The sequence below is a fragment of the Peromyscus californicus genome, unplaced genomic scaffold (assembly GCF_007827085.1).
Source record: "Peromyscus californicus insignis strain IS unplaced genomic scaffold, ASM782708v3 Scaffold_19__1_contigs__length_69161282, whole genome shotgun sequence".
Lineage (NCBI taxonomy): Eukaryota > Metazoa > Chordata > Mammalia > Rodentia > Cricetidae > Peromyscus > Peromyscus californicus.
In genome coordinates this window covers 6963137-6990473 of record NW_026294491.1, presented here as the reverse complement: position 1 = coordinate 6990473, position 27337 = coordinate 6963137, and the positions used below count along the sequence as shown (strand labels likewise).

General features: G+C 53.2%; 2 protein-coding genes across 4 annotated transcripts in view; one reads left to right on the top strand and one right to left on the bottom strand.

The window, feature by feature from the left end:
• Btbd9 (BTB domain containing 9) overlaps nucleotides 1-6569 on the top strand; it is a 369270-nt gene extending 362701 nt beyond the window's left edge. For both annotated transcript variants that reach the window (XM_052744486.1, XM_052744488.1), the window contains exon 11: nucleotides 1503-6569. In XM_052744486.1, the coding sequence (XP_052600446.1) occupies nucleotides 1503-1700 (198 nt within the window). In that variant the 3' untranslated portion in view covers nucleotides 1701-6569. The remainder of the gene's footprint in view (nucleotides 1-1502) is intronic.
• Nucleotides 6570-13017: 6448 nt separating this feature from the next.
• Nucleotides 13018-27337, bottom strand: part of Zfand3 (zinc finger AN1-type containing 3) — a 247060-nt gene continuing 232740 nt past the window's right edge. For both annotated transcript variants that reach the window (XM_052744490.1, XM_052744489.1), the window contains one exon: nucleotides 13018-15047. In XM_052744490.1, coding sequence (XP_052600450.1) covers nucleotides 14893-15047 — 155 coding nt within the window. In that variant the 3' untranslated portion in view covers nucleotides 13018-14892. The remainder of the gene's footprint in view (nucleotides 15048-27337) is intronic.

Here is a 27337-nt window from a genome sequence, read left to right as displayed (position 1 = left end):
ACCGTTTGCATGTGACCTGACAGCCGCACAGCGGGGCACAGCGGCTTGCACAGCGGGGCACAGGGGCGTGCACAGCAGCGTGCAGGTGAGAGAATGTAGGGAGCCGTGGTCGGTGACGGTGGACGGGTCAGCGAGGGGTGGGGAGCCAGGCGCCTGGTGCGCACATGCTCCGACAGAGTGCGTCTTCCAGCTCCTCCAGCACAGCAGGGCCACGCACTGATCCCCACAACTTGATTTCTCAGTTTAGGGGGTTTTTTTGTTTTGTTTTGTTTAAGGGTTTATTTTTTATTATTATTATTTTTTTAAGATTTATTTATTTATTATGTATACAGCACGTATGCTTGCAGGCCAGAAGAGGGCACCAGATCTCATTACAGATGGTTGTGAGCCACTATGTGGGTGCTGGGGATTGAACTCGGGACCTCTGGAAGAACAGCCAGTGCTCTTAACCTCTGAGCCATCCCTTAGGGTTTTATTGATCTAGTTATTCCTGTCAGGGCAGAAGGGCTGAGCAGCACGGGGCTGTGGAGCCTGGGTCTGTAAGTGCAACAGGAAGTGTTGGTCCTGAGAGGGAGTGGGTCCTGAGGGGGAGTCATCCTGAGAGAGAGGGGTCCTGAGGGGGAGGGGTCCTGAGGGGGCGGGGTCCTGAGAGAGAGGGGTCCTGAGGGGGAGGGGTCCTGAGGGGGAGTGGTCTTGAGAGAGAGGGGTCCTGAGGGGGAGGGGTCCTGAGGGGGTCACCTAGGCCTTCCTGCCTGAGGGGAGCTGGCAGAGCAGGAGATGACAGGAGGAGGGCAGACAGGAGGAGGAACAAGGTCAGTCAGGTCAGGTTACAATTCTTGTTCTGCTAAAAGGAAGCAAAGACTGACTGAGATACTCCTGCCTCAGCCTCCTGAAAGGCTATGACTATAGTTTAGGCCAGAACACCTGGCTAAGAAAAGAGAATTCAAGTGACTTCTGAACGAAGCAGCCAGAACCTGAAAGCGGTCATGGAAAGGTTTTAGCCAGGAAACTTGAACATGTTTCCATAATTCTGGAAAAATTCTAGTTATATTTAAAAGAATGCACTGTGCTCCTCTCTCCCTCCCTCCCTCCCTCCCTCCCTCCCTCCCTCCCTCCCTCCCTCTCTCCCTCTCTCTCTCTCTCTTTCTCTGTCCCCTCCCTTATCCCCCACAAATACTGTTTTTTAAATGAATGACCCAAAAGGGAGAAACAGACCAGAGGAGAAAAGCCAGTGTGGAGTGGTCCAGCCTGGGCACTGCTGAGGCATCCATGCTGGACTTCCTTAACTTTGGAATCATCCATCTTTTTGCATTTATCATGATTGACCACATGCATCTAAAACCTCCTTGTTGCTTTTAGGTATCCGAGACAGGCAAGGAGCGAGGTGGGTGCTGGGAGATTCCCGTACTTACCCAGCATCCAGGGTGAGCGTCAGCCTGGCTCAGAGCTTCAGGCCCCGGCCGAGCCTCCTCACTGTCTCTTTCTTCTTTGTCATATTCCAGGTGTTCCACTGTGTCCACTTTGAGTGTCCAGAGCAGCAGAGCAGCCAGAAGGAGGAGGGCAGCGAGGAACCGGGGACAGGGGGCCCCAGCACCCCCAGTCAGCAGCTCGAGCCCCACGCACTGCGAGCACCCAGCGCCAGCTCACTACCCCCGAGTCCGGGCCCCAACTCGCGCTCACCCAACCAACAACACCAATAAAGGAGGCGGAGGACGTGGTGTGACTTGGGTGGGCCTGGGTAGAGCAGGAGTGTGCCCTCCCCCGTTCCTGGGAGGAACAGACCTGGCTGCAAAGACCACCCCAACCAGGTGTTCCCCAGGGGACAGAAGGGCACCCTTTCTCCCCACTCTTCAGGCAGTCTCCAGGGGGAGGAAGTGGGTCTTGATTCTTCAAGTCCACCATCAATCCTACCTCTAACGTTACCAAGGTACCAGTGCAGAAGGAGTCTGTAGACAAAGGGAACCCTAGGCCTTGACAACCAGAAAAGGGCCCAGCCCCAGAGGGTCCTCTCGGCGGGCGGCACCTGTTGCCCTGGTTACTGGGTGGTTTGTAGTTGTGTGGTTTCTCTCCATCTGCTGAGTCATGGTGTTGCAGGCTTGTGGAACTTCTCTGGCCCTCTGCAGGGACAAGGGTCTTCCTCAGTCTCCAGTGTGTGCATGTGGACAGAGCAGAGGCTGTCCCTCCTAAACGAGCCCAGATGTATCTCATCATGGCACTTAGCCTGACCAGGAAAATCCTTGAAGTTCAACCAGACGCACAATGTGCAAATCAATCTGTGGACACTGGAGTTAATAATTGATCAAATTGCCACTTTATTAACCCGTCATTTCTGATGTGTACAAGCCTTCCAGTCTGGGAGGCCAGCGTGCCAGCTGCTAGAGGACCACTCAGAAGCCTGTGTCGACAGGCACTGGGCAGTCCTAGGCTGGCCCTGCTGGGCCTCATGGCTCAGCTGCCCTTGGCCCTGGCTCAGCCAACAGATGGGGTGTCAGGAGCACAGGCCTGGGACTCTGTGGCGAGTCTCTCCAGCGTCATCCACCTGGGGATGGCGAAGAGCACTTTGTCTTTGACTAGTGCAGCTCCCCCGCCCAGCTCTCTCTGTCACCTCCATGCACAACTCCTGCCTCTGCACCTCCTTGTTGCATCCTGAGGCCCCGTGAAGTCACCTTAGCACTTCCTGTGAGCATGCTCAGAGGAGGGTGGGGCTTCGGGTCCCGTCCTGTTCCAGAAGTGAACAGATGGGTCATCCAGCTTTCTCTGAGCTTGACTTAATTGGAATGGGTTGTCCACACTGAAGAGGTGGCAGTGGGGACCTCAGGCTGCAGTGAGGTGATCCTCCTTTGAGTTCAGGCCTGGGGGTGAACTGGCTTCATTGCTGTGTGGTGTGGCTGCTTCTGGTAAGGAGGCTTCCGTGGATGGATGGCAGGGTGCAGCCACTGTGTACGGGGCGCTGCTCTTGGCAGCATCCAGCCCCCAGTTGCCAGTTAGCCTGGGGGACTGCCTGCTCAGCATCACTGGCAGGCAGGACCCCCTGCCAGTGCACAGGGTACCCCGATCTGTGGAGGGTGGAGTTTGTGTCTTGGAAGATGATGTGTGAGGGCTTGTTTTGTTCTTGTTCAGTTACTTAAGATAGATCCTCCCTCTGTAGCCTAGGCTGGCCACATTCATGGCAATCCTCCTGCTTCAGCACCCTGAGTTCTGGGCTTGTAGTTATGAGTTAGCACATGCTGCCATACGCCTTCTTTGTGAACATGGAAGGCAAGATGCAGGCCTGGAGCCCAGCAGCCCCCGGGGCAGTGTGGCTGAGCTGGCAAGAAGCCGTGTTGTCCACCCCAGATGTCACCCCACACCTGTAATGGCAGCTCATCCACCATCTCAGACCCACACCCATGGCTTCCTTTCTCCCTTCGGACAGTGTTGCGTATTCAGGTTGTAACTAGAGACTCTGGTCCCTTCCGTGTCGGCAATGGCATGGTGCCCTCCATCGCATAAGCAGGAGGGGGATGGGACCTCAAAGTCACAGGTGCCATTGGGGAGTTCTGAGAACCATAGCAAGCCCTCAGTCATCTGAGATGATCCCATGGCCACCTCTGGGGAGCCTTTCTTGGATTGACACCTACTTAGGGTGCAGGAGGATGTGGTTGGCTTACCTCCCACCAGAAAAGGGAGCTCACCCTTGGTGGGCATGCTGATGTGCCTAGAGGCCACAGCTACATCTAAGGTAAGGTCCACATTTCCAGAGGACGGAGCCAGAGCCTGGCTTATCCCTGCTTGTCCCCTGCAGGATTCTCCCCTGGGGCCAACAGGCTGGCAATGAGACTTGAGTGTTGAGCTGAACTTAAGTGCTGACGGCAAGTCGGGCTGGCTGGAACTCAGAGGATCCTATGCACCAAGCAGCCCTGGCACCATAGGTGGATTCTGACTCTGAGGACCCTTTGGGTGCCAAGGAGCCATAGTCAAGCCATAGGGGACAGGCAGTGTGAGCCATTGCTCCCTCAGGCCTGCCCTTGCCCGTAAGGTCAGCAGTGTGTAAACACAGCCAGGTGGCTCGGCTTGGAGAGTGGCAACCATGTGACGCCTCTGGTGCCAGCTGTGAGGTGGCACCTGCACCAGGTCCCCTGGGTTCTGCAGAGCCCCGTACCTCCTTTTGATCATGTGCGTTAGGATGGCAGGTATCCTCGTTATGGCTTTTGGAAGAAGTGTTCAGTGTCACCGACAAGGGCTCCCGGGGGACCATTTGGGGTGCTGGGCAGGGCAGTTTGGGCTGTGGGGTAGGTTTGAGGGTAGATGCTGTCTGTACAGTGGCTTCCGGCAGCCACAGAGGCGGTCTCACTCTCGGGCTCAGAGTCTCCTAAGGCCTCGGTACTTTTCCTGGTGTGATTTTAGAGTCCCAAGCCCATTGTAGGCATGGGCTCTCCTCAATGGCTCTCTCAACTGTCACTTTTTCACTTATTAAATGAAGTGTCAATTCCTGACAAATACATTACAGGTGTTTTATTCCTAGAAGACCTAGGAAAAGAAAATTCTTTTCAGCGAGAGAGGGATGTGATCGTTAGATTGGTTCCTTGCCCCCTCCTCATGAGTTTTGAATTGTGCAAATCGCTCAGCAGTTGAGCCACCTCCAGACCTCTGCGTGCACAGCTACCCAGCCCATCTCCCGTTCCTTCTAACTTAGAAGATAACAGAACTGTAACCACAGCCTCTGCGGGCCACAGGAAGAGGGTGAAATCTACGGCCAGAGTGGGGCTCGGCGCTCACTGAAGTGCCTCAGGCCAGCCCGCGATGCAGATGTCCCTCTGGATGGGCACAGAGATGCCAGGGAGGAGAAGAGCCTCCTAGGAGGTCCCCCCTGTCGCCTTGCCTGGTGTGGTGAACGGAGCCCCAGGGCATTGCTGAGGTGGCCTGGCGCTGTGGGCACTGGCCGTGCTCTGGTGATTTTGCAACATGACCATTGATTCTGAGGATTTACCCTGACAGCTCTGGCACGAGGTGAGCGCTTCTTAGTGGTCCTAGGCACTACAGTGCCCTGGGATACCAAGTGGAGCACCCCAAGCTCAGGGTTCTGGGGTGGACAGAAGGGAGGGGAGTGGCTGAAGCAGCCGTGGGCTGCTGGAATGCATCCAACTCTCCTCTGGATGAGGGCTGGGACATCCCTTTCACTGGGTGAATGAGGGGCCGTGAACCTGTGTGGGCTGCACTTCACTTCCCCAGGGTAGGGAAGAACCCCCCCCCCCACACACACACACACACACTGCTCCTTCCTGCCTGTTTCTCATCCCTCACTTTGGAAAATGCACAGGAATGAATGCTTGTTCCAGAATACACTTTCAGTCTAGCAGAGGGCAGGGCAGGGCCTCTGGCTGAGCCACTCCTGGCCTGGGTCTGTAGCATCACATGTTCCTCTACTGTCCCCTCCCCACACCCCCTCCCCACCTCTGCTGCTAGAGGTCAGAGTGAGTGGGGCTTCTGGACAGAGTTCCCACCCCCAGCCAAGGACACAGTCACCCCTGTAACTTATGATTAATGTCCTCTCAGTACTTGCTGTTTGCAGCTGGAGTATTTAGAGCCCTGGGCAGTTAGCCAAGGTGGAGTGGTGGCCAGGAGCCACACACCTGTCCCTGCCACTGTCTCCAGCCTCTGTCTTCCCAAGGGCTAAGGTTGTCTGTCACCTTTGAAAGACAGTGGCAGTGGCTCTTCCTACTTTGGAGGTGACAAAGCAGGGTCCTCAGCCTATTGAGGGAGACCAGCAGTGTAGAGGCCTGAAATCAGGGTACTATCTGTGAGTCCCAGGGGTTACAGCCAGGGACAAGATGTGGTCAAAGCAGTGCTGGAGATGTGACTGAGGCTCCCCCGACAGCCCCTGGTGGCTGCTTCAGGCCCATGTTCCACCCCCTTCTATTGTAGCTTGGCATGGGGACAGTGCTGGTGCCCAGCCGTCACAGGGATAGTCCCTCTAAAATAGGCTTCAGGCCATACTCCTGTAAGGATAGAGGGAAACTCAGCCAGGACTGCTGGGGTCTTGGGAACCTGGGCCAGGGAAGATCTGCGTCTCAGATGACCTTCCTAAAGTGGCCTTTTAGAACACCATGCCAGCCCGAGCCAGGAAACTCCTTGTCAGGCTGGCCTGGGACTGATGTCCCCAAGGCCACTTTATACCTCCATACCCATCCCCAGTGCCTGGGAAAGCAAGGTAGGCACCTTGGGTTGTGCCCTTGGAGGGTGGGTGGGTGACAGCCCCATGGGTGGCCATGGACAGTACCTGTGAGCCCCTGTGACCAAGCTTGTGTAGACTGGATTTTGCAGAGAAGATGAGCCACCATGCCTACCATTCCTGAGCCTGTGAAGATGGTGAGTGCTGTCCCCATACTCCTCCTGGGGCCTCTTGGAGGTTGGACAGCGGGGATCATGTTAGTCCTAGGCATGGCTCTCTGAGGACGTTCCCAGGGCAGCGTTGGGAAGGTGTTCCTGGGGTGCTGCGGCACCCTCACTTGGTAAGCTGTGTGCACCCACAGTTCATTGTGTGTGCAGTGCCACTGTGGGCTCAGTGCAGGAATAAAGCGATGACCTCACACCTTGTCTGTGCCTTCCTTTCTCCATCAGGATTCCCAGCTCTGTCTCTGCGACAGGACCCTGTTGGGGACGGACACACACACACACACACACACACACACACACACACACACACACACACACACCACTCAGAACTCAGTCCCTATGTTGTGAGGTCAGGGTAGCTGGAATCCCACTCATCCCACCCCAGCAGCACCTTTTAGGGTGCAGCAGCCCTCCCAGCTCTGTGCGCCTTCTCTTGCCACCCTGTGGCCTAGCAGATGCCATTTTAACTGTCACCGTGAACACAAGTTCACTTTCTCCCTTTGAGTGGACTCGGCTCCAACTGTGCATCTTTGTGACAAACTAGGAGCTGGTGACTGCTGTGTCCTGCCTCAGCTCTCACACCTGTTACCACTCATGGGCCCTCTTCTCCAGTACCAAGGGACGTCCAGAACCCTTGCTGAACTGAGGATGGCATGGTCACAGCAGACTTCAGTGGGAGTACACAGATGGATGTGCATCTCTCGGTGCGTCCCTAGGGACGCTGTGCTCAGGTATCGGAGTTCCTGTTCACTTTGCTCAGGTTGGCCTGGCAGTGTCAACTAGGTGCACCACAGCCCAGGTGGACTCCCACAAGTGACAGCTGAGGCAAGCTGACTGAAGTCTAGAGGCGTGAGGAGGCCCTGCCTGGCTGGTCCCCAAAGTGGGAGCCAGGGGCAATTCTGAGAAGTGACTTGCCCATAGATCATGCCTACAGGTCACTGTAGGGGACAGGAAGGGACCGGTAGGAGGCTGTGAGTTCCATGGGATGCACCCTGCATCAGCTCAGAGGGAAAGCAGACCAGGAGTCCCTTGGAATGAGCCCAGACTTGAGGGGCACCAGCAGGTACTTAAGGAAAACCACAAAAATGCCGACTGGTCCAGTTCACACGGAGGGGAAAGAAAACTCACTTCCTGAGGTGACTCATGGCCAGATGAGGATGCTGCCAGCCTCCATACAATAGCAGATGGAGAGTTGCAGTTTGCAGAACATGATTACCATCGTGTCAGTTTCCGCCTGGGCCCAGTTGTTTCTCTGTTGGAGGGTAAGCTACAGCTGCAGCCAGGCAAGGCGTCCGTTTCGTTTCTGAAAGGTTGACATCACCCTTACAGCTCATCCACACCAGCAGAGGGGAACTGCAGGTGAGTCAGTGTCCTATGTCCCCACTGATTACCTCAGCAGAACTGAGGGGAGCCCACCCCAGGCAGACCAGGCTGGGGATACACAGAAGGGATGAGCAGGCAAGAGAGGGCGAGCCCTGCACCACAGCAGCCGGAGCCAGGGTATTACCAAGTACCTTAAACATCACTTACTAGGTACACTCAAGTGCAGGGTTTGAAATGGTGCCCTCGGTTGATTACTGTGCACCATGTACTGGGACAGAGAACTCGCCTGTGGTGGTTTGAGAATGCCCCCCCACCCATAGGCTCCCATATTTGAATGTCTGACTCCCAGTTGTGGGACTGTTTAAGGTTTAGGAAGTGTGGCCTTGCTGGAGGTGTGCCATGGGGATGCACTTTGAGGTCTCAAAGGCCCTTGCCAGGCCAGTTTCATCCTCTCCGCCTCCTACTGATCAGGACGCAAGCTCTCGGCTACTGCTCCAGCACCATGCCTGCCTGCAGCCATACTTCCCACCATGATGGACATGGACCTCTGAAACTGTAAGCAAGCCCCAACTTAAATGCCTTTTTCTAAGTTGCCTTAGTCATGGTATCTCTTCACAGCATAGAACAGTGACTGAGAGAAGCTGGTACCAGGCCTTAGGGTGCCCTGACCATGCTACTTGTTTGGACTGTGGATTAGGAAAGCAGTTGAATACTGTTAAGTGGGGCTTCATGGGCCGTCCTAGGAGTGTGGGACAGGGATGCTGAGAGCAATGTGCAGGGGAACGTATTAGCAACTGGGCAGGAGACCATTCAGGCCATGTTTTGGCAGAATGTGGGTGCTTTACACCCTTGTCCTAAAAATCTGCTTGAAGCTACATTCAGGAATTCTGGGCTAATGACAATGGCAGAGGAGACTGAAGACACTTAGTTTTGACTGTCACGTGGTTATTAGAAGTTACTCTCAGCAGATCTATAGCGAAAAAGAAGCGGGACAGAAGATATAAAAATGTACAGTTTGGGAATGTGCCTGACTTAGCACCTACCAGCCAGCCTCTCTGCTCTCCATGACACCCCACTCCCAGGTCCACAAGAGGAAGCTCTTTGGCAGCTTCATGAGGTCATGCAGTATTTGTCTCTGTGCCTGGCCTACTTAACATGACACTTAGGTTCATCCATGTCGCCGCCACAGGGACAGGATTTCAACCTCTTTTGTGGATGACTAACACACCATCATGTAACCATGATCTCTTTGGGCACTCTGCAGATGGACACTGGCTGGTGTCTGGGCTGTTGTGAACAATGCCCCAAGCACAGACATGCAGGTGTCTCTTCATTTCTGGGGACTGCTTATCACATGTCTGTCTGCAGTGTTTCCATGATGGCTGTACCAGCTGACGCTCCCTCCAAGTGGTTAAGGCTTCAATCTCCTGTTAAAATAGCCGTCTAACAGGTGAGCTGGTGCATCATGTGGTTTGGGTATTACCAAGTTTCTCGCCTGTTGATCCTGCAGCTTCTCAGAACCATCTAGTGAGGTAGTTTGCTCATTAAAAGTAATTTTTTTTGCGATTGTTTTCAACTAAATTTAACTGACACACAAAAACCCATCAAGTGGTCCATGTCTACGGGGCACCTGTCCATCAGGTGGTCTGTGTCTATGGGCTCCATATCTATGGGGGGGGGGGGGGGGCGTGTGCATCAAATGGTCCATGTCTAGGGGTGCGTGTGCATCGAGTGGCCCGTGTCTAGGGTGCGTGTGCATCGAGTGGCCCGTGTCTAGGGTGCGTGTGCATCGAGTGGCCCGTGTCTAGGGTGCGTGTGCATCGAGTGGCCCGTGTCTAGGGTGCGTGTGCATCGAGTGGCCCGTGTCTAGGGTGCGTGTGCATTGAGTGGCCCGTGTCTAGGGTGCGTGTGCATCGAGTGGCCCGTGTCTAGGGTGCGTGTGCATCGAGTGGCCCGTGTCTAGGGTGCATGTGCATCGAGTGGCCCGTGTCTAGGGTGCGTGTGCATCATTACATGGTCTGTATGGGGCATCTGTGCTGCTGTTCTGAATGGGGTTACGTCGTGGCAGATGGCTCTATCCCTGTGAGGTGAGCGTGTCTTCCACCTGGCACATGTCGACATTCAGCCCTGCTCTGCAGCTCACCTCAGTGGCTGTCCTTCACCGCACCACGCCCCACGTCTCGGCTTCAGTTCTTCACTTGTGACAGGTTAAGTCTTGGTCTTCTTTCCAATGGAGACCATCCTTTCAATGGTGGCAGCTTTGTTGAAAATCTGAACTGTGGCCTGTCGTGGTCAGGACTGAGCAGGACAGCTTGTCTCAGCTGGTGCCGGGTTAACCTGGAGATGGGGCAGAGCTTGGCCCCACTTGTCTGGTGCATGCCCTGAGGGACTGACCAACCTCTGTCTGAGCACATGCTCTCCCCAGCATGCTGGCCTAGAGTGGCAAGACTTGAGACATCTCAGAACATGAATTTCAACATTAAAGGGACAATCCAGAAGGGCCGGGCTGTGGCTTGGCATAAGAGCCCTTCCCCAGCTCTAGTCCCAGCTCCACATGCTCACACAACCCGCTCTTCCTGTGTGGACACCAGGGTTGATGCCTCCTAATGCCTGCGGACAGCAGTACCCCATCCTGTTGAGAGTTGTCTCTGGGCCACATGGGAAACATTACATTTTTATTTCTGCATGGATACATTTGACATCCCCACCAGGTTCGAGCTGTACACAGGGTTCTAGTTAGCCCACAGCCCTGCAACTTATTTCCCCTTTAAAAAGTAACTGTTACTACGATCCAGGAATGTTGAAGTGGCAGACTTCATGCCTAGGTCTACAAGGGCAGTGGGGGAGCAGCCTGGATTCTTTCTTTCTCTCCCTCCATCTTCCTTCCCTTCCCTTCCCCCCTGCTACTTCTCTTTCTGTTCTGTTGCCCCAGCAAGCCTTCTGCCCCAGCAGCTGGTGCTCCTGCCCCAGGCAGGCTGGCTCCAATCCATAGCACAGGGCTCCACTCTCTGATGTGACACAGGAAGGATGCGGAAGAAGGGGTGTGTTCTAAAAGCAGGACAGCTTCATGACGTCCCCAGCCACCCACAACAGTGCTAGTCCATGTGCCGGCTTGAGTCACCCCGCTGCTTCCTGCGTGGGTAAGTTGCTAGCTAAGGAGGTTGTCTTCCACTCACAGCTACATGCTACCCCACACCCTGCCTTGAGGAGCACTGTGAACCCAAACCACCTGGGTCCTATTTCCCAGGGGCCACAGGGCATGAGGTTCCTAACACTTAGGGCCTCTCCAGGAAGAGTGAGGTGGGCTCAAAGGCCCAATGTGTGCACAAGACCTGGGCTCAATCCCCAGGATAAAAAGTGAAAAAAAAAAAATGAGTATAAAATTAAGTGAATTCAAATGAGGAATGAAAATAATTCACAAGTTACAGTTTTAAAAATCTGACAAATACCCACATGGAAAAAAGCCGAACAAAGGCAAAGGCCCATGGCCTCCACACACGTGCAATGCTGCTGTGATCCTGCAGCCGGGCTGTGTCCTCCCATGATGCTTCTGACTTCTGGGCTAGGTTTAGAATCTAACACTTGTGAGCCTCAGGCATCCTGCCAAGTCAGGGGTGTTCAAAACTGCTGTCCATGGTAGGGGCTGTTCCTGCGTCCCTGACCACCCTTGCCTGGGGGACTGGGGCAGCTCTCACTGGGCAGCAGACACACTGGCCAGAATGGACTCCGCACCGACGTGCTTCAGCCCTCTGCGCTCCCTACACCTGCCAACTGCAGAAGGCGCTAGCTCTGGCCTGTGGCTCTGCTTTCCCAGGCTTGCTCCAGCCCTTCCAGAGGGGCCCCAGGGTCAGGTCTCTGGTTTTAGTCAGAGCCCTCTTGAAAGATTGAGTGGGAGCATTACAATATATACACCATAATGTAAAGAACTCTGGGGACAGTGGTCACACAAACACCAAGGTCCCTATTTCCACTGTTTCATCTGCACACCTGGGTGATGAACATCAGGTGGCAAGTCTCTGCAAAGGGCCAGAGACCCAAACATCTGCCAGGGGTGACTGCCACGCTTCTGGAACTAACTTTTATCTGTGCCCAAATGGATAGGGAAAGGAAGGTGAGAGCTGATCCCAGTGTGTGCCAGGAGGGACCTTTGGCTCCTGGTCACACCAGCTGACCAACCAAGAGGGCAAGTAAATGCTGGCAGGCACCACGATGGCCTTCACACTCCCATGGGCATGTGTCTTCACCACTGGGGTTTATGTTGGTTGCACACACACACCCACACCCACCACTCAGGCTGCTGTACCTCCCGTGGTTCTCTACATTGCAGAGCACGAGAGTTTGCGCTCTGAAGTCTAGGCATGAGCTGCTGGCCCTGGAGCAGGCAGGAGGCAGCCTCACCTCTGCACTGCCTCCCCCCACTCCTGGCTCTTAGCAGAGGGCCCAGATCTCATCAAAAGAATAGCATTAGCATCCACCCACAGCAGATACAAGATGGGGGGGGTTTTACAAATATTGTTTTACTTAATATTCTGCATGTATTTCAGGATCTGAGACCTTCCCTACACCCTCTGACTGGAAGATCCATTAGGTGCCACCCTTTCCAGCTCCAAGGGTCTCAGGACTAGGGGATCCTATCTACTTGCTGCTCCTGCCTGGAGTCTCCCTCAGGCAAGCAGCTGTGAGTGGGGCTGCAGAGGAGAGACCCCCCCCCCCAGCCCTGCAGACTCTGCCTGGGGGGTGGGGGAGTTCTCATAGCTTTCCCAGGCCTTTCTCTTCCTGCAGCCATCAGAAAGCCTGTCCTGGCTTGACCAAACTCTAGCCACTAGACAAGCTTCTGTTGCTGCCTGCTAGCTTCCCTGCCCCCACCAAGCACTCTGAAATTCCTGAGCATTTTCCATCACTCTGTCAACTGTGGGGTGGTGGGTAGGTACCATTCTTCTGCCTGATGTACAACTTTCAAAAACTTTGTGTACCCTGCATGCCAGAGTCACCTGCTCATCCCTCCAGCTGTCCTGAAGGAGTAGGCTGCTGCCCTCACCAGTACTAGACCCAAGTCCCCAGGACCCAGGCATCCACACACCCATACCTGGGCTCCTCAGGGATGGTTCCACAGACACACCACCCCGTGCAATGCCTACACTAGAACCTCCAGACCTTACACACACCAGAAAGCAGCTGCTCACTGGATACTCACTGGGCAAATCACCCCAAATCCCGAGTACTGCAGAGCACCCTGTGGAGTCACAGGCCAGGGATGCAGTGCGTTTATTTCCTGGCCCCCCAGGGCCCTAGGAGAACCGCCAAAATAGACAATCCAAATGTCCATACGATTGGTTTAATTGTTTTCAGCAGGAGAAAAAGAAGAATAAAGTTACAAGATTCTTTTAATATTTTCACAATGTTAAACTAAAACTGAGCTCTAGGCTATGTGTGTAAGTCAATCTAGGACACAAAGGGTTAAATAAGATTTCCTCTTTAAAGATACAAGAATTTCAGCTTCCCTTACATTTAACAAACTTCACAGAACAGATACTGCAGGGAACAAGCCTTCCTCCCTCACCCAGCTCTCCCAGCAGGCTTGAACCTGGCTGTGATCCCTGGGTGCGTGGTCCCCAGCACCCCCCTCCCAGTGCTATGGGAACCTGAGGGGCTATGAAGGGCACATGGCGCCTCGCTGAGGATGGCCATGTGGCCAGAGGGCTGTGGCTTAACAACAGTGGTAAACGTTGGGCAGACCTGGCCCCTGTGCCCTGGGCTGCCCTAGAGTGAGGCGCTGGTCTGGGTCCTGAAGTGAGAATTAAGGCTGGAGATTCTGCAGTGGGTCCCATCTGGCGGGTGCAGAGTGGATGTAGGGTGGGAAGAACATGATTTCCTATTCAGTATTTTGGATCAAGACATTGTACTTGCAGGTCCACTGTTCATCTGGAGAGCAGACCTTGCTCAATTACACAAAGCAAAGCCACTGAGCTAAACCGTTCATCAGCAGCCAGGCGTGGACAGCCCCATGCCAAGTCACGGGCTGGGACAGATGGCGCGTGTGTGGCACTTAGACCTGATCCAGGCTTTCAAGGGAATTCCAGCATCTACCCGGCCCTGCCCCCCTGACGGCTGCTACCGCTTCTAACCAGCCCCACACAGCTGCCCCGCCCAGGCCCAGGCTGAGAGCTGCTGCCACCGCTGCCACCACTCAACCTTGTGAGCGAGCCACACCGCGGTCCCCGCGGTCCTGTGCACCCGCTGTCTTCCCTTCCTGACCCTACCCTGAGGTAGGTGGCCTGGTTGTCCACAGACTACGGCTGCATGGAAACAAGGGGAGGCTCCTGCCGGGAGAGCAGCAGCTCCCCCAGTGACCCACTGGTCCTTGTGGCTATAAAACGTCTTTTTAAAAACTCCAAATACAGAAATCTGGTTTGCCAAGGCCCAGGCGCAGGTCTCAGCCACGGGGCTGCCATGAGCAACAACACTCTTGCCCTTGGCAAGCTGCAGCCAGAGCCAGTGGGTCATGACCACGGATCCTGTGCAGAAAAGGTGGGGATCATGCGTGGACTAATCTTGAGTGGAACTAATTTTCAAAGTGAAGTTGTCCCTCTTCTGTGTGAAGAGTTTCCCTATAACATCAGGTAAAAAGCCTCCTCCATGAGAATCTGTCCCCACCCCCACTTCCAGCACTGAGGGAGAACGAGGCCACTGCCTAGCCCAGCCACGTGGCCAGTCTCAGCAGCCTCCCGTGGCCAAGGCACGCGTGGCCATCAGGTCCTGCTGGGACCAAGCAAAAGTAAAGAGGTGAAAGGCCGGACACGAAGAGTTCCTGTCAAAGCTGCCCGTGTGGCTGTGAGACCTGTGCCTCCTCTAGTGACTCGGTCCGGTCTGGACACTTTCCGCTTAAGGCTTTTGTAAGTTTGACTCCAGCAGTGACAGGTATGTGTTGTTTTAAATCCACTAGCCATGCTCAAAAAAAATATTCTTCATGTTTTAATTTTATACAATGGCTAGCAGGCACCTTAGTAACCAGCCAGAAATCAATTTCATCCACCATCAACCCTAAACTACAGTACCAGGATGGCTGGCTAAAGACAGGAAACGGCCGGCGGAGTCTGACGCGTGCCCAGTACAAGGTGTCTGGCTGACTTTGTCCTAAATAAGGCTAACATTAGTGAACTAAGAACAGCGTCGTGTGGTGGCCCTGCCTGGCCTTCAGGAGCACCCCTCCCCGATGCGCTGGCAGGAGCGCCCCACTTTCCGGTCCAGTTTCACCATTTTCATGATGGCTTCCTCGCGGCCACGGCCCATGTGGTCGAAAGTACAGTCGTGCTGCTCGGGGAGGCGGTGTAACATACAGAACACGTAACCTGCAGGCAAGGAAGCAGAAGACAGACCATTAGGGGCCTCACTGGCATCTGCAAGAAGGGGGCACATGGCAGGGGACACGAGGTCAGTGCAAGGCTTCCCGCTGCTGAGCACCCCAACATCTAGCATGGGTCCAGCACTTCCCACCCCACAGCTCCCTGCAGCCCTCCCCCACGACAGCTCAGAAGCCCTGGCAAGCTGTGGCAGCCGCCAGAGGACAGACTTGGTTTCCTATACAGCTAAGGCCTGGAGGGCTGGGGTGGGGCTGGAGTCACACCCACCCACAAGTGAACAGGGCTCCTAACTGAAAGCGGGTGTCTTCCAGGCCTGGGAAAGGGGATACACAGCAGAGGAGTAACTGCTGGAGGGCTGACTGATGTCATCTGCAAGGACCTGTGCTCTAGCTCCCTGGGGCAGAGATGAGGAGCTTCTCTAAAGACGGCCACCTGGGCTGCCCTCCAGCTGTGGACAGCTGTAGGTCCGAGGGAGGCACAGGTTTGGTACATGAGCAGCAGCAGCAGCCCAAGGACAGCGGAGAGGCCTGCAGAGCAGGGAGATGTGTGAGTGGACAAGGGTGCTCTTCAAGAAAGGAGGAGGCGGCCCGAGGGGTCAAGACATCAGCTCTTGGTGTATGGGGCAACCCTTCCTTCCTAGCTCCCCAGTGAGCCTCTAGAAAGGCCGAGGTATGTGCAGTCCTCTCCAGAGTCGGGAGGAGACTCTGGCAAGAGGACCACTGCCAGAGCCCACTGCTCGCTCTGTCCTCATCCCCATCATTCGGTGTAGCCACGCCTCCCAGACCTGTGGGCCTCGGCAGTGACGGCAGGCCTTGATGGATCCAAACACATTCCTAACCTGTTCTTCCTGTGTCTGGAGCATCCCACAGTGGCCACTCCTCAGCCTCCGTCCCTCTGTGACTACAGACCAGCGGAAGCTGGAGACCAACTGGCCAGAGACAACAAGGCCCTGAAGGTGGAGGCCCTAAACTTGACGATTTAACTTCACTCAGACAATCTTACAGGGAGATGTGTGTGGAAGGGGAGGTGGGGTCTTTAAAGACACAAATGTCAGTCACCCTGCCTAGCAGATGCTTGCTTATGATGTGTACAAGTGCACGTGCATCCATCTGGTGGGTGGAGGGGGTACAGCCTGGGCCATCCACTGTTGGAGAAACACATTATTAACTGCTTCCCAGGGAGAGCAGGGCAATGTGTTTGACTCTAAATTGGGACTGGGTTTAAGGAAAAGAACAGAGATGAAATCTTTGTCTCCCGAGAAGCCGAGCTCCCACTTGGTCGAAAGCAAAGTTAAGATTAATGAGCTTGTGTGTTAGAGTTACTGATAAGTTCATTACTCCCAGATATTGGATACCAGTTGCCTGTCTCCTGAAGGATCACAGCAGAGCCCGTGCCCTCGGTACACATCCTCCATCTAACATGCTAAATCATCTTTCAGGAGCAAAGTCCCCACCTGTGAGGGGAAGCTGCTGCCAGATGGGAGCACCAACAGGTATTTCTGTCACTAAGCCCTGGCACAGTTCTGTACATGCAGCACCTACAGAAGAGCAAGGGGTACCTACTGCCCCTCCCTTCAGGATGGTGGGGGTTCTCTCTCCTGAGCTGGTGGAGCTGTGGGAAATCAGCAAGAATCAGGTCAGCTGGAGCTTCTGGACTAGCTCAGAACCCTTAGTCAAAGCAGATCCAGAGGGAAAGCTGAAGCATGGCCCTTGCCCTCCTACAGGCCTGTCCTACCTTCCTCTGGCAAGGAAGACACACTGGCAGCCCCTGTCCACTTGGGTGCTTTGAGCCAAGAGTCTCCATCCCACGCCCCTGTCAGAAGCAGCCAGAGGCCTGGCTCTGAGCTCTGCAAGCCAGAAACTTAGTGAACAGCGGGTGCACTTCAGGAGAGCAGGCAACATGGGGAGGAACCTGGGGAGATGCTTGGCCACTTCTCCACGGCTACACCGTGCTTATTAGATATACAGATTTCACTCAAGTCCTGTTATGAACACTCGCCAGTGGAAGGTACAGGTTGGAACTTGTTCCTGGTGCTGAGGAGGCACCAGGCACAGGCCAATACTGAATGCATGCTGCACTGTGGGTAAGCACTGTCTGGGAGTAACTGGTGGGTGGAATTTCATTTTTTAAAGCAAAGGAAAACGAAGTTTATTACAAAAAGAACTGCAGATGACGCACAGGCAGAGCAGCTGGATTAATAAACCTCTACCTTCCATTCTTGGGAACACAGACCTTTCCAGAAACCGCTGCAGGGATTGTGAACTTTGCACGACTCTAGAGATGGGTGTTCTTGAGTGACAGACAAAAAGGACTTGAGGTCACTGCCTGCTGTTGGCTGGGCCAGCCTCAGCACTTCTCTAAGTCATTCATTAGAAACCGAAAGGCGGGGCAGGAGGGCTGCAAATTCTAGAATTCTCAGAAACAGAGGGGGGACAAAACAGCTTTGGGTTCTTTCTTGAAAAGGTCAAAGTTGACAACAGAACTGTGATGCCATCGCTGTTACTTCCAGGGCGCCACACAGTTCTTTTCCTCCCAGCTCAAGTGAGACTCACGCCTGGTCCACATGGAGCCCCACCCTCCTTACACAAAGTCCCCTTTGCTCAGCAGCAGCAGGTTTGATGCAATTCCAATGTACTGGCCATGGTGTAAGTGCATAAGAGGACTGGGGGGGGAGGGGGGGGTTGAAGATAATTGGTGCTCACTCCAAAACAGAACACCTGGAATAGCAGTGTTTGTAAAGACATGACCTGCCAAGAGCAGTCCAACCCATACAACCCCCAACATGCAACATGGTACCTGTCCTGCTCCAGAGCCCAGGAAGGTACCTGAACCATTTTCATTAGATCGGCACAAGGCGCTCAGGAACTTGTATTTGTATCTCTTGGCTTACTGGCTCCAGAGCGCAATCTGGGACAGACCCTTCATTAAAAAAGCAGGGGAAAGATGCAGCTGGCCCTCTAAGTATCTTGTTTCCAGGGTCCTGCCTGCCTTGCTCTTCTGGACCAGCCACTGTCCCTACTTTTGACAGGCCACTCTTAGGATGAGGAACAAGAGCTGGGGAGGCTGAACCCACAGGTGTACCAGTCCCCACAACCTAGGATGTGGGTTGGAAGAGGGGCTGGGCAGTCCCACTGGCAGCCAGAGAAGACCTCTTAACTCAGCAGGCAGCACCAGGAAGATAAGAGTAGCCATATCATGCCAGGGTCTGCCCAAGCCTGCAAGTGTAGGTAGCATGAGAGGAGGGGAGGAATCGGAGGCTCAGGGCCTACTGCAGAAACTTCTGTCTAGGAAGTCAACCAGGGAGCAGACAGCAGGGCGATCAGTTGACTCACCTGAACACAGAGGTGGGAGGAGATGGGGGCTGCAGCAATGGCTCAGTAATTAAAAGCACATACTGCTTTTCCAAAGGAGGACCTAGGTTTCCTAGCACAAACCATGACAGCTCATAACTGTCCTTAGCCCCAGTTCCAGGGGATCTAATACCCTCTTCTAACCTCCATGAGCACCAGGCATGCATGTGGTGGACATATACATGCAAGCAAACACACACACTTTTTTTTTTTTTTAAGTGGAAGGCGAAGCCCCAGTGGAGGCCCAGGTCTAGCACATCTGGATTCAGACACAGAACACACGGCTCCAGCCAACTATGAGGTACAGATGTGAAAATGATGTCCTGTGACTGATGTGTAAAAATGCCGTCTGTTAGAAAGCCAAGCTCTTCTCTCACCCCATGGCCTTTAGTACTCACCCAGTTAATTCGGGGGCTCTTAGCCACAGCTAATGTCACAGGGGGTCAATGTTCTGAGCCTGGACACTGAGAGCATACACAGATGCCATAGTAGGCAGACAGGCTAAGGCGACCAGCACCTTGTTGTTGATTTTCCCCCGAGACAAGGTTTCTCTGTGTAGCTTTGGAGCCTGTCCTAGAACTCACAGAGATCTGCCTGTCTCTGCCTCCCAAGTGATGGGATTAAAGGTGTGCACCACCACCCAGCTCAGCGCCTTGTTTTAAGAGTGTCCAAAGTGGCAGAACAGCATTCCCTGTTGAGTCCCACCCGACCTAGTGCGGAGGTGGCCTGAGGCAGAACAAGGTAGCCACCTCACACTTCCCTCTTCTCAATGTTCCCTGCCACTGACCACAGGGATGGCCACTACAAAGGGGCAGGCAGAGCTGGGAGCCAAGCCAGCATCTCCCTCCCACCCTAGGATCTAAGCAAGATCAGTGCTGTTTTCTGCTTAGAATTTCCTTTTACTTAACCCCCACCTGGCAGAAATGTTGTTTACTGGCTTCATCTCGGAGTAAGCACACCATTTCAAGTTGACCAAAACTAGGCAGCTCCGAACTCTCAGGTTTTAATTAACTAGGCACTTGCTTTCCTGCAGGTCCTCAACTTGGAAGCCCCCATGTGCTGTTTCATTAAAGACTGGGACAGGACAAGCCTCAACTGCTTGGTGTTTCTACCTCACTTTTACACTTCCCTGCTCATCTGAATTTCAAATTGCTAAAGGTTCAAGCAGATCCTTAAAATACTGCCAGGCCTGAGGCCTGAGGCCTGCAAAAGGCTGTGCTGGTGTGCAGTGAGGCAGCAGGTTGCGAGCTGCCCGCACAGAGTACATGCTTCCTTGCCCCAGACAGTTCTGACTTAAGTCAGCCTTACAAGGGCACAGCAAGCAGACCCTACACAGGACCCCTCAAAAGCTCCATGGAGCCATCTCCAAATCGCAGCATCAGAAGGGTCAAATATGGGATCTGAAGTGTCATTTTAAATTAACACTGCTGGGAATGTAGCACTCCCTTCACAGCATAAAACCAAGCACGGTGGCACATGCCTGTAATTTCAGCACTAGGAAGGTGTAAGAAGATCAGAAGTTCAAGATCACCCTTGGCTACAGAGTAAGTATGAGACCAGCCTGGCTACATGAGCCCCTATCTCAAGGAAACAACAAAAACAAAAATCAACCAAAGAAAATGTCCCTGACTTCTGTATCTAAAATGACCAGGAAGCTCCTTGGAAAACAAGTCCCATTTTTCCAGCAAGGAAGTTTCTTAAGCCTCAGGACAGCTCACCAGGCCCCCTAGCTCATTTGTAAGTGAATGTTGGGAACATCGGGTGGTACAGCAGCGCTTGGTGGAAAGCATTAGCCACTTACACTCCACCAGCAGAAATCCCCAGATTACAGCACATCCGCTGACCCAGTGCCCAAGGCATTAGTTGTAGCTGAAATGTATTAACGGATCTCAATGCATTTATTTCATCAGACCCCGGCACACGGAAAGCAGCTGCAGGTTTGGGGAATGGAATGTGTCTGCTTTACATTCTCCTCCATCCCTGGCTTCCCACGGTAGAGGGAAAGTCATTATCCGAGAACCAGAACTGGAGTCCAGCTCAGTGAGCTGGGCCTGTGTCCTGCTGCAGAAGAAAAGCATCGGGTGGTCAGGGGTCAGCTGCCCAGGGCCCTGGAACCAAAGACCCATGATCACCAAGCAGGCCTCCGTGGTCTCTCTTCCGAGGGGAAGGAGGAGTTGCAAGTTAGAAAAGTTACCAAAGCCCCACTGGGGTATTCTAAAGCAGAAGCACACATGTGCTTTCCCCAAATCAAACACCTGAAACACACAAATGCAAAATAGGCCAACATAAGCAAGAGGAGCCAGGACCTGAACTCAGAGCACATGCATGCACTGCTGGGCTGGAACCACCCAGCACATTCATCTCAGGCTTGAGCGCGCCAGCAGTGAAGGGGAATGGTCTGTCACGCACCCGCGGGGTAAACACTCATTTGAAAATGACAAGCCCCACCCCGCTGCTGGCCTTCACTACTGCTTTGTCCCCACAACTCTCTGCCCTGTCTCAGCAGTGTCCTCTGTCACCCACTGGGGACCCTCATTTTACCTGATCTCTATCTCTGACATTCACTCTCACCTCCACCTGCCATCATGGGGGAGGGAAATAGAGTGGCCACACCAGGAAGGATGCTGCAGCGTGTGAAGATTTTCCTCCAAGCAAGCCTTTTAGCCCTCATGCACGAGGATGAGGAGGAGCCGCTGGGCTCAGCCATGTAGAGCTCTGAACATTTATTGACAGGAAGTTCTACCTCCTCCAAGCCCTTTAGGAGCTGAGGGCATTAGCCCTTGGGAGCTCCCACATTTCTTGTTGTTTCTTCTCTCACTGGCCTCTATCCGGCCCTGCAGTAGAGCAGGGGGTAGGTAAGAAGCCTGCTCTGGGGTGATCTACCTGCTCCCAATGGCTCCTGATATGCATGGCAGTCTCTTTCTGAACCTCCTTGTCCTCTACGAGACATCGGGTACAGCTTTCAAAGGCTTGCCTACAGCTGCAGTGTGGCCGAGAGGAAGTGTGACCCATCCAGCCCAGACCAAAGAGAAGCCACCCTGGACTCAGCGGGGCTCAGCTCTGCCATATGTTTCCCATGGAACTGAGCCCTGATCAACCACCCCGGAAGCATCTCTGCAAGCAAGAACCAGCTCATCCCATAACTGATGTCCACAGAGCAATGAAGTCAGTGGGCATCAGACTGAAAAGGCCACATCCTCCCCTCTGGAGCACCTCTCCTGCTACCTCCCACCACGTGTTTGGTCACCACCTGATACCACGACAAGTCCCTCCCCACAGGGTCCTGCCTTCTGTCAGGACAACCCATTCAGAGTGTGTGTTTTGGACACTGAGCACTGGACTTGGGCTCCAGCTGCGGCTCTGACTACTGTGTGGCTGAGACTTCTCATAATGGTCTTATCGCTCTGTCCTCACAGCTGAGGCAGGGCTGCCTGGCTCTGACAGTATCTGCCCACCTACCTTCCCTTCTCAGTGGAGACTCAGGTACCCTTCTCCTCCCCAACCACAAACCTGTTTCCATGGACTGCTGATGCATGCTGAGTGACCAGCCCAGTCAAGATTCCTGCCAAGGAAATGCAAACTGCAGAGAAGCCTCATTTAAATACACGAAGACTACCCAGGAGACCTGGAAAGCATGCAGTGGTCACACCGAGCGGACAAGGAAGAGCAGCTCCCCTATGGAGTGAGCATGTTTCTTAGGCAGAGGCAGAGTGTTTCCCAGTCTGGCCACAGGGATCCTCACATCTAAGATGCTGGGCTAGAGCGGTCAAGGATGCAGGAGAGAAAGCAACGGCTGCCGTGACTGCCGCAGTTGCACGCAGGCTGCCCAGCGTCAGACATTTTTGCGTGCTGCTTTTAAGGTGAAGTCTCTACAGTGTGTGTGTGTGTGTGTGTGTGTGTGTGTGTGTGTGTGTGTGTGTGTGTGTGTGTGTGTTCGCACATGTGTGGGTGCACATCCAAGACTGACTTCAGGAGTCTTCCTCAATTACATTCTGGCAACTTTACTCATTGAGGTGGGGTCTCTCACTGAACCCATGGCATTAGTCTAGCCAATCAGCTTGCTCCAGGGACCCTCTTCTGAGTGCTGGAAGGTGTTGGTTCCAGGGATCCAGACTCTAACTGCTAAACCATCTCCCCAGCCCCTCTACACGCTTTTTGCTTTCCTCTAGTAACTCAAAAAGGTCACCCTGAGATGTGTACAAGTACAAGCACACTTTTCGGTGTTTTCACAAAATCTGATGAAGTATCAGTAGCCTCACATCTGCTGCCCACTCTTGAAGACTGGGCTTTGGGGAAGGAAGCTAGCTTCCTGGTCCCACGTGTTTGTTTAGTTTATGTTAAGACACTTCCACTGGGGAACAAGACTTAGACATGAGTTCAAATCTGAAGTCAGACACAACAGTTGTGAACTGACACCCCACTGTTCAGACTGTGAGTGTAGAAAGTGCTGCCCTCATAGCCCAGCTCACGGCACAGGGGGAATGGGGTGGAGAGGGCTCACCCACAAGACTCCACCAAGTGGCTGCAGCCTAGACCTGATCACTGTCATGAACTCAGCCAGTCTTCAGCTCTTGTCTGGGCAGCCTCAACCCTGAGCACCCCACAGCTTGGGACACCTGCTCCTGTGGTCCCTCCGAGTTCTTGGGCAGCACCTCCATCTTGAGAGATGAGAACTGCTCAGGGCTGGTTTAAACCCCAGGGTTTAAACTCCACACACACTGAGAATTCTCAAAGTTCTGCCTGCAACGCCATGCCTCTAGTTCATTATTTGCTTGAGACTGGCATCATCCTAACTCCTCACATTCAATCTCTGAGTCCCATGGATCCTCTTCCCAATATTGAGTGCGCTCTCTTTTCCATAGCTACCACCATCAGAAGGCAGTTCCCAGGACCCTCTGCCACTATGCACTGACTCCCAAGTAGCCAAAGACTCCTCACAGCAGCAGAAGGCAAGGTACTTTCTGCCTGCGATCACCAAACTCACAAACTCATCGAGTGAATCCAGATTTCCTGCTGACTGCACTGCATCCCTCCAGGGCAGCACCCAGGGTTGCCTCTCTCTCATACACTGTCCTGGACACAAGTGCCCCACCCCATGAACTTTTGCTCACTCAGGCCTCAGCTTCAGGGTCTCTTCCTCATGAAGAACTCCTAGATTCTCGAGGCATCTTGAACTACTTCAATTACTGTAATTTTAAAGCTACTTGTGTAAATTTTTTTCATTTCAAGGTCTATTTGGCTAGACTTCACAAAGCCAAGGATCACAGTTCTGTAATTCCTTACACACTCCTGGCACCTCAGATAGTGCTTGTTTCTTTCAAAGTAACAAGGCTTGACAAAGCAGCAGAGGTCACAATGACACTATGTCCTCTCAACCGAAGGGACAAGCAAAGGCCAACCATGATTTTGAGGGGATGACTGCATCCTCACTCTCTCCTCCTAGCAGCCGCCGCCAACCCAGCTCCTGGCATCTGTGCTTGTCCATGCTTTGTGACGTCACCCTTCTGACCCTCCCACCGTATTTAGACAAAAGGGGGAGATGTAGTGGGGAGGTGTTCTAGCTTTGACCTTGAAGCACCGCCCCTAGTGAGGTAGCAGGTAACTGTTACCTGCCCCTGGGGTGTGACTTGGGATGCATCTACGCAGCTCTCTTCTTTGCTTCCTCGTGGTATTGGATGCTGAGATCTTGGACCAGGCAAATCAACGTGGGACATAGCTCAGCTTTCCCAGACCCTATGATAAACCTCCCATGGTAGTAAGTTAACCCCCAAATAAATTCCTTTGCTCATTAAATAGACTCTGTGGATTTCTGGCATTAAGTGGCAAATACCCACCCAGCTATTCATCTCAAATCCTGGATTCCTCTCCTTCCCTTCTCCTCACATGGACCTTATTATCCTCATGAGTGGTTTCTTCAGACAACCTCTAAATCATGTCCTGTATCTGCCCTTCTCCCCATCACATGCAAAGGTTCCATGGCAGGAACAAGCACAGCATGTTGAAGGAACAAGAACAGGGCTGGCATGCAGAGGCCAATGACTCCACCATGGCTTGCTCGGCCCCTTCTCTTAGAGCATTCAGAAGGACTTTGGAACACATGGGTTGATGTTTAGGATGATTAACCTGAGATCTACTTGTTTCATATTTGTTAATAATGTAATATATGAATATAATAAACTTCAAATTGTATAAAATAACAATCACCAAAAAAGTCATCTCATTTTCTGTTCCCTAGAGGCCAAGCCAGTACGGCCACCAGCCTTTAGGTATCCTGGAGGGCCCATGTACACCATCATTTCTGCTTCTCTCCCACAGGGGTATTTTAAAAACGCAAATCAGATCATGTCACTCTTGTGCTTAAAACCCTTAAAGAGAGAAGTAATAAAGTTGCCAAGGCTGACAAGCCCCGAGCTTGCACTCTTTTGCACTGGGCCCCACCCACACCATCAGCTGCCCCACACTGCCCCACACTGGCACACACTGTCTTCTTGGTTCAGGACGCTGCCTCCTCCCAGCTGGCCAGCGTTGCCCCCCGCCCTCATCACTGTCACTTTATGACACCTTGGTGACTTCCACCTGAAGTAACTGAAGTGGTCCACACCTATCCTCTGTGCAGCACGCCTTCCCCAAAGAGCAACAGCACAAGAGCAGACTCTCATTCCACTCTCCTGAACTCAATGAAGACAGGCACAACAAATAACTTTAACAGGGGACTCATTAAAACAGAAAGGAGTTCCTTCTAGCACAAGGCACCCTCTCCCGCTCCACAGAAGCCTGGCACAAGCACCTCCCGTTCCACGCGTGACTAGTGTGCAGCAGGCACCATTACTGACTGATGTGACATGCGCATCTGTGCACGGACAGGTTTGTTTTCTACTGCTATGATTGATCCAAGCATCTACTCACAGATTCACACGCAGATATATAAAGGTAGTGTGAGGGCTCTTAGGATCACAGTAAGCTGTGTGGACAGCGAAGAACTAAGCTCATCACAGGCTCTCACTGATGTTCAATCCTCCCTCTTCCTAGTATTTTGGTCAGTTACTCCAGATTCAACAGAAAATTATTCCTGGCACAAGAGTTCAGCTCCAGGGAAGAGGAATTTAATTGAAGCAAGGGTATTAACATAAACCTGGGTCCTTAACTTGTAAATCTAGAGCCTTCCTTCTCTTCCTGGCTAAATCTGTATTTGGCAGGGCACAGTAGAGGAGCATGTCGCCCTATGTACCAATGACAAGGACTCAGGAGTCTCACTGTGTTGACTCAGGTGTCCTCTCCCAAGGGCCAGGGATGACACAGATCAAGAAGGAAGATGTTGGCATGTGTGGAACATCCTGGTGATCAAGGAGGAAGAGGCTTGTTGGGCCTCACAAAACTCTAATGGTAGCTGCCATACTGCCCCCTGGGGTTCACAGAACTTGTCTTTAATTGGAGCAGCCTCTGCCTGTCACCCCATACAACAACCCAGAACCAGCCATTTCCTAGACAACTAAATACTCAACAGGAACTTCTGGCTTGAGGAGAATGTTAGACACTGATATGGAACTGCTCCCTACAGCCCTGTAGGACCTTCCTAGAAGACATGTCAGTGACTGAAGACTATGGAAGGCTACAGGAACAGCTGGGGATCATCACAGGCCCATGTGACCTGTCTCCAGGCACTTTAGCTTGTGCCCAGGTGGGTGGTGAGGTCTCTGATCAGACACAATGGGGAGTCTCTGGGAAAGCCAACCCGGGTACTGGTGACATCCACAGAGCAGCTATTTTGCATGCACTTCTCTGTCTGCAAAGCCTCCTGGGGAGAAGAGGGAAGAGAGTAACCTTTGCACCCATGGCTGTGACAGGGCAGTTGCTGAGAGGCCAGCTACCTGGCTGTCTGGAGCACTCCAGAACCACCATGCTGACAATCACTTTTTTTATCTCAGAAATCCGCTGTGTCAAGTCTATCTCAGCAGACCTGAAGTGGGGAAGCCCTCTTTCCCACCCGTCAGGGAGGGGTGCAGCATCTCAGCCAGTCCGGCTCAGACCTCTCATGGGGACTTGGCCCCCCAGCAGCCTGGCTGAGTCTCAGGGACCGAAAACAGTAATGCCCACAACACCCAGCGCCATGAGAGCCAACGACCCAAGAACACATCACACAGTGACGGCGCTGAGGCTCATGGAAGACACACTGGCCTTTAAAATGCTCTCGGGGAAATCAGTTTCTGCAGCTATTACCACAGGATAGTGTTCTGTCTCCTGAAAGCTGAAGTGGCTGCCTTTCTGGGGTCGGTGTCTCCAGGACCCGTGTTGTGTGACCTCATCAAGACCTTGGTCTGCTTAGGTCAAGGTACTTTCCAGAATAAGACACAAACTTCACTGACACTAATCTTGGAGGAAAGGTGGCACCAAAACCCACCTAACAAAGGAGTCAAGCGTCAGAACTGGGCCACTGAAAGGAAGCAATAGGCTCAAGGAGTCAGCAGGGTTTCCTGGCCATCTGCACATGGTATTCATGGTCTATGCTGGCTGAGCAGAGGGGAAAGCAGCCACTGTTTCCTGTGGCTAACGAGTGCTGAGAAGCAAAAAATGAGCTGCAAAGAGAATCAGCACAATCAGGCCATGGGTAGTAAGGTGGGACATCCAGGGAGGCCAACGACACAGGCTGCCCTGCAAGGTGGTCCACTTTCATGGGCAGTGAGGACATGAATCAGTGCTGGCAAGAACAGAACACACACATGTGCAATGCCACTGCACCGCCGATGACCCAGATGTGGGAGCGACAGCAAGGCAGGCAATGATACAGACCCCCCCCCCCCCCAGAAACGTCGTGTTTAGACAAGGTTTCAAGCGACACGCAGAACACACTTAATAACAGCATGGGAGGGTGGGGTTTGGAGACATGGCTCAGTGGTTAAGAGCACTTGCTATTCTTCCAAAGGACCCAGA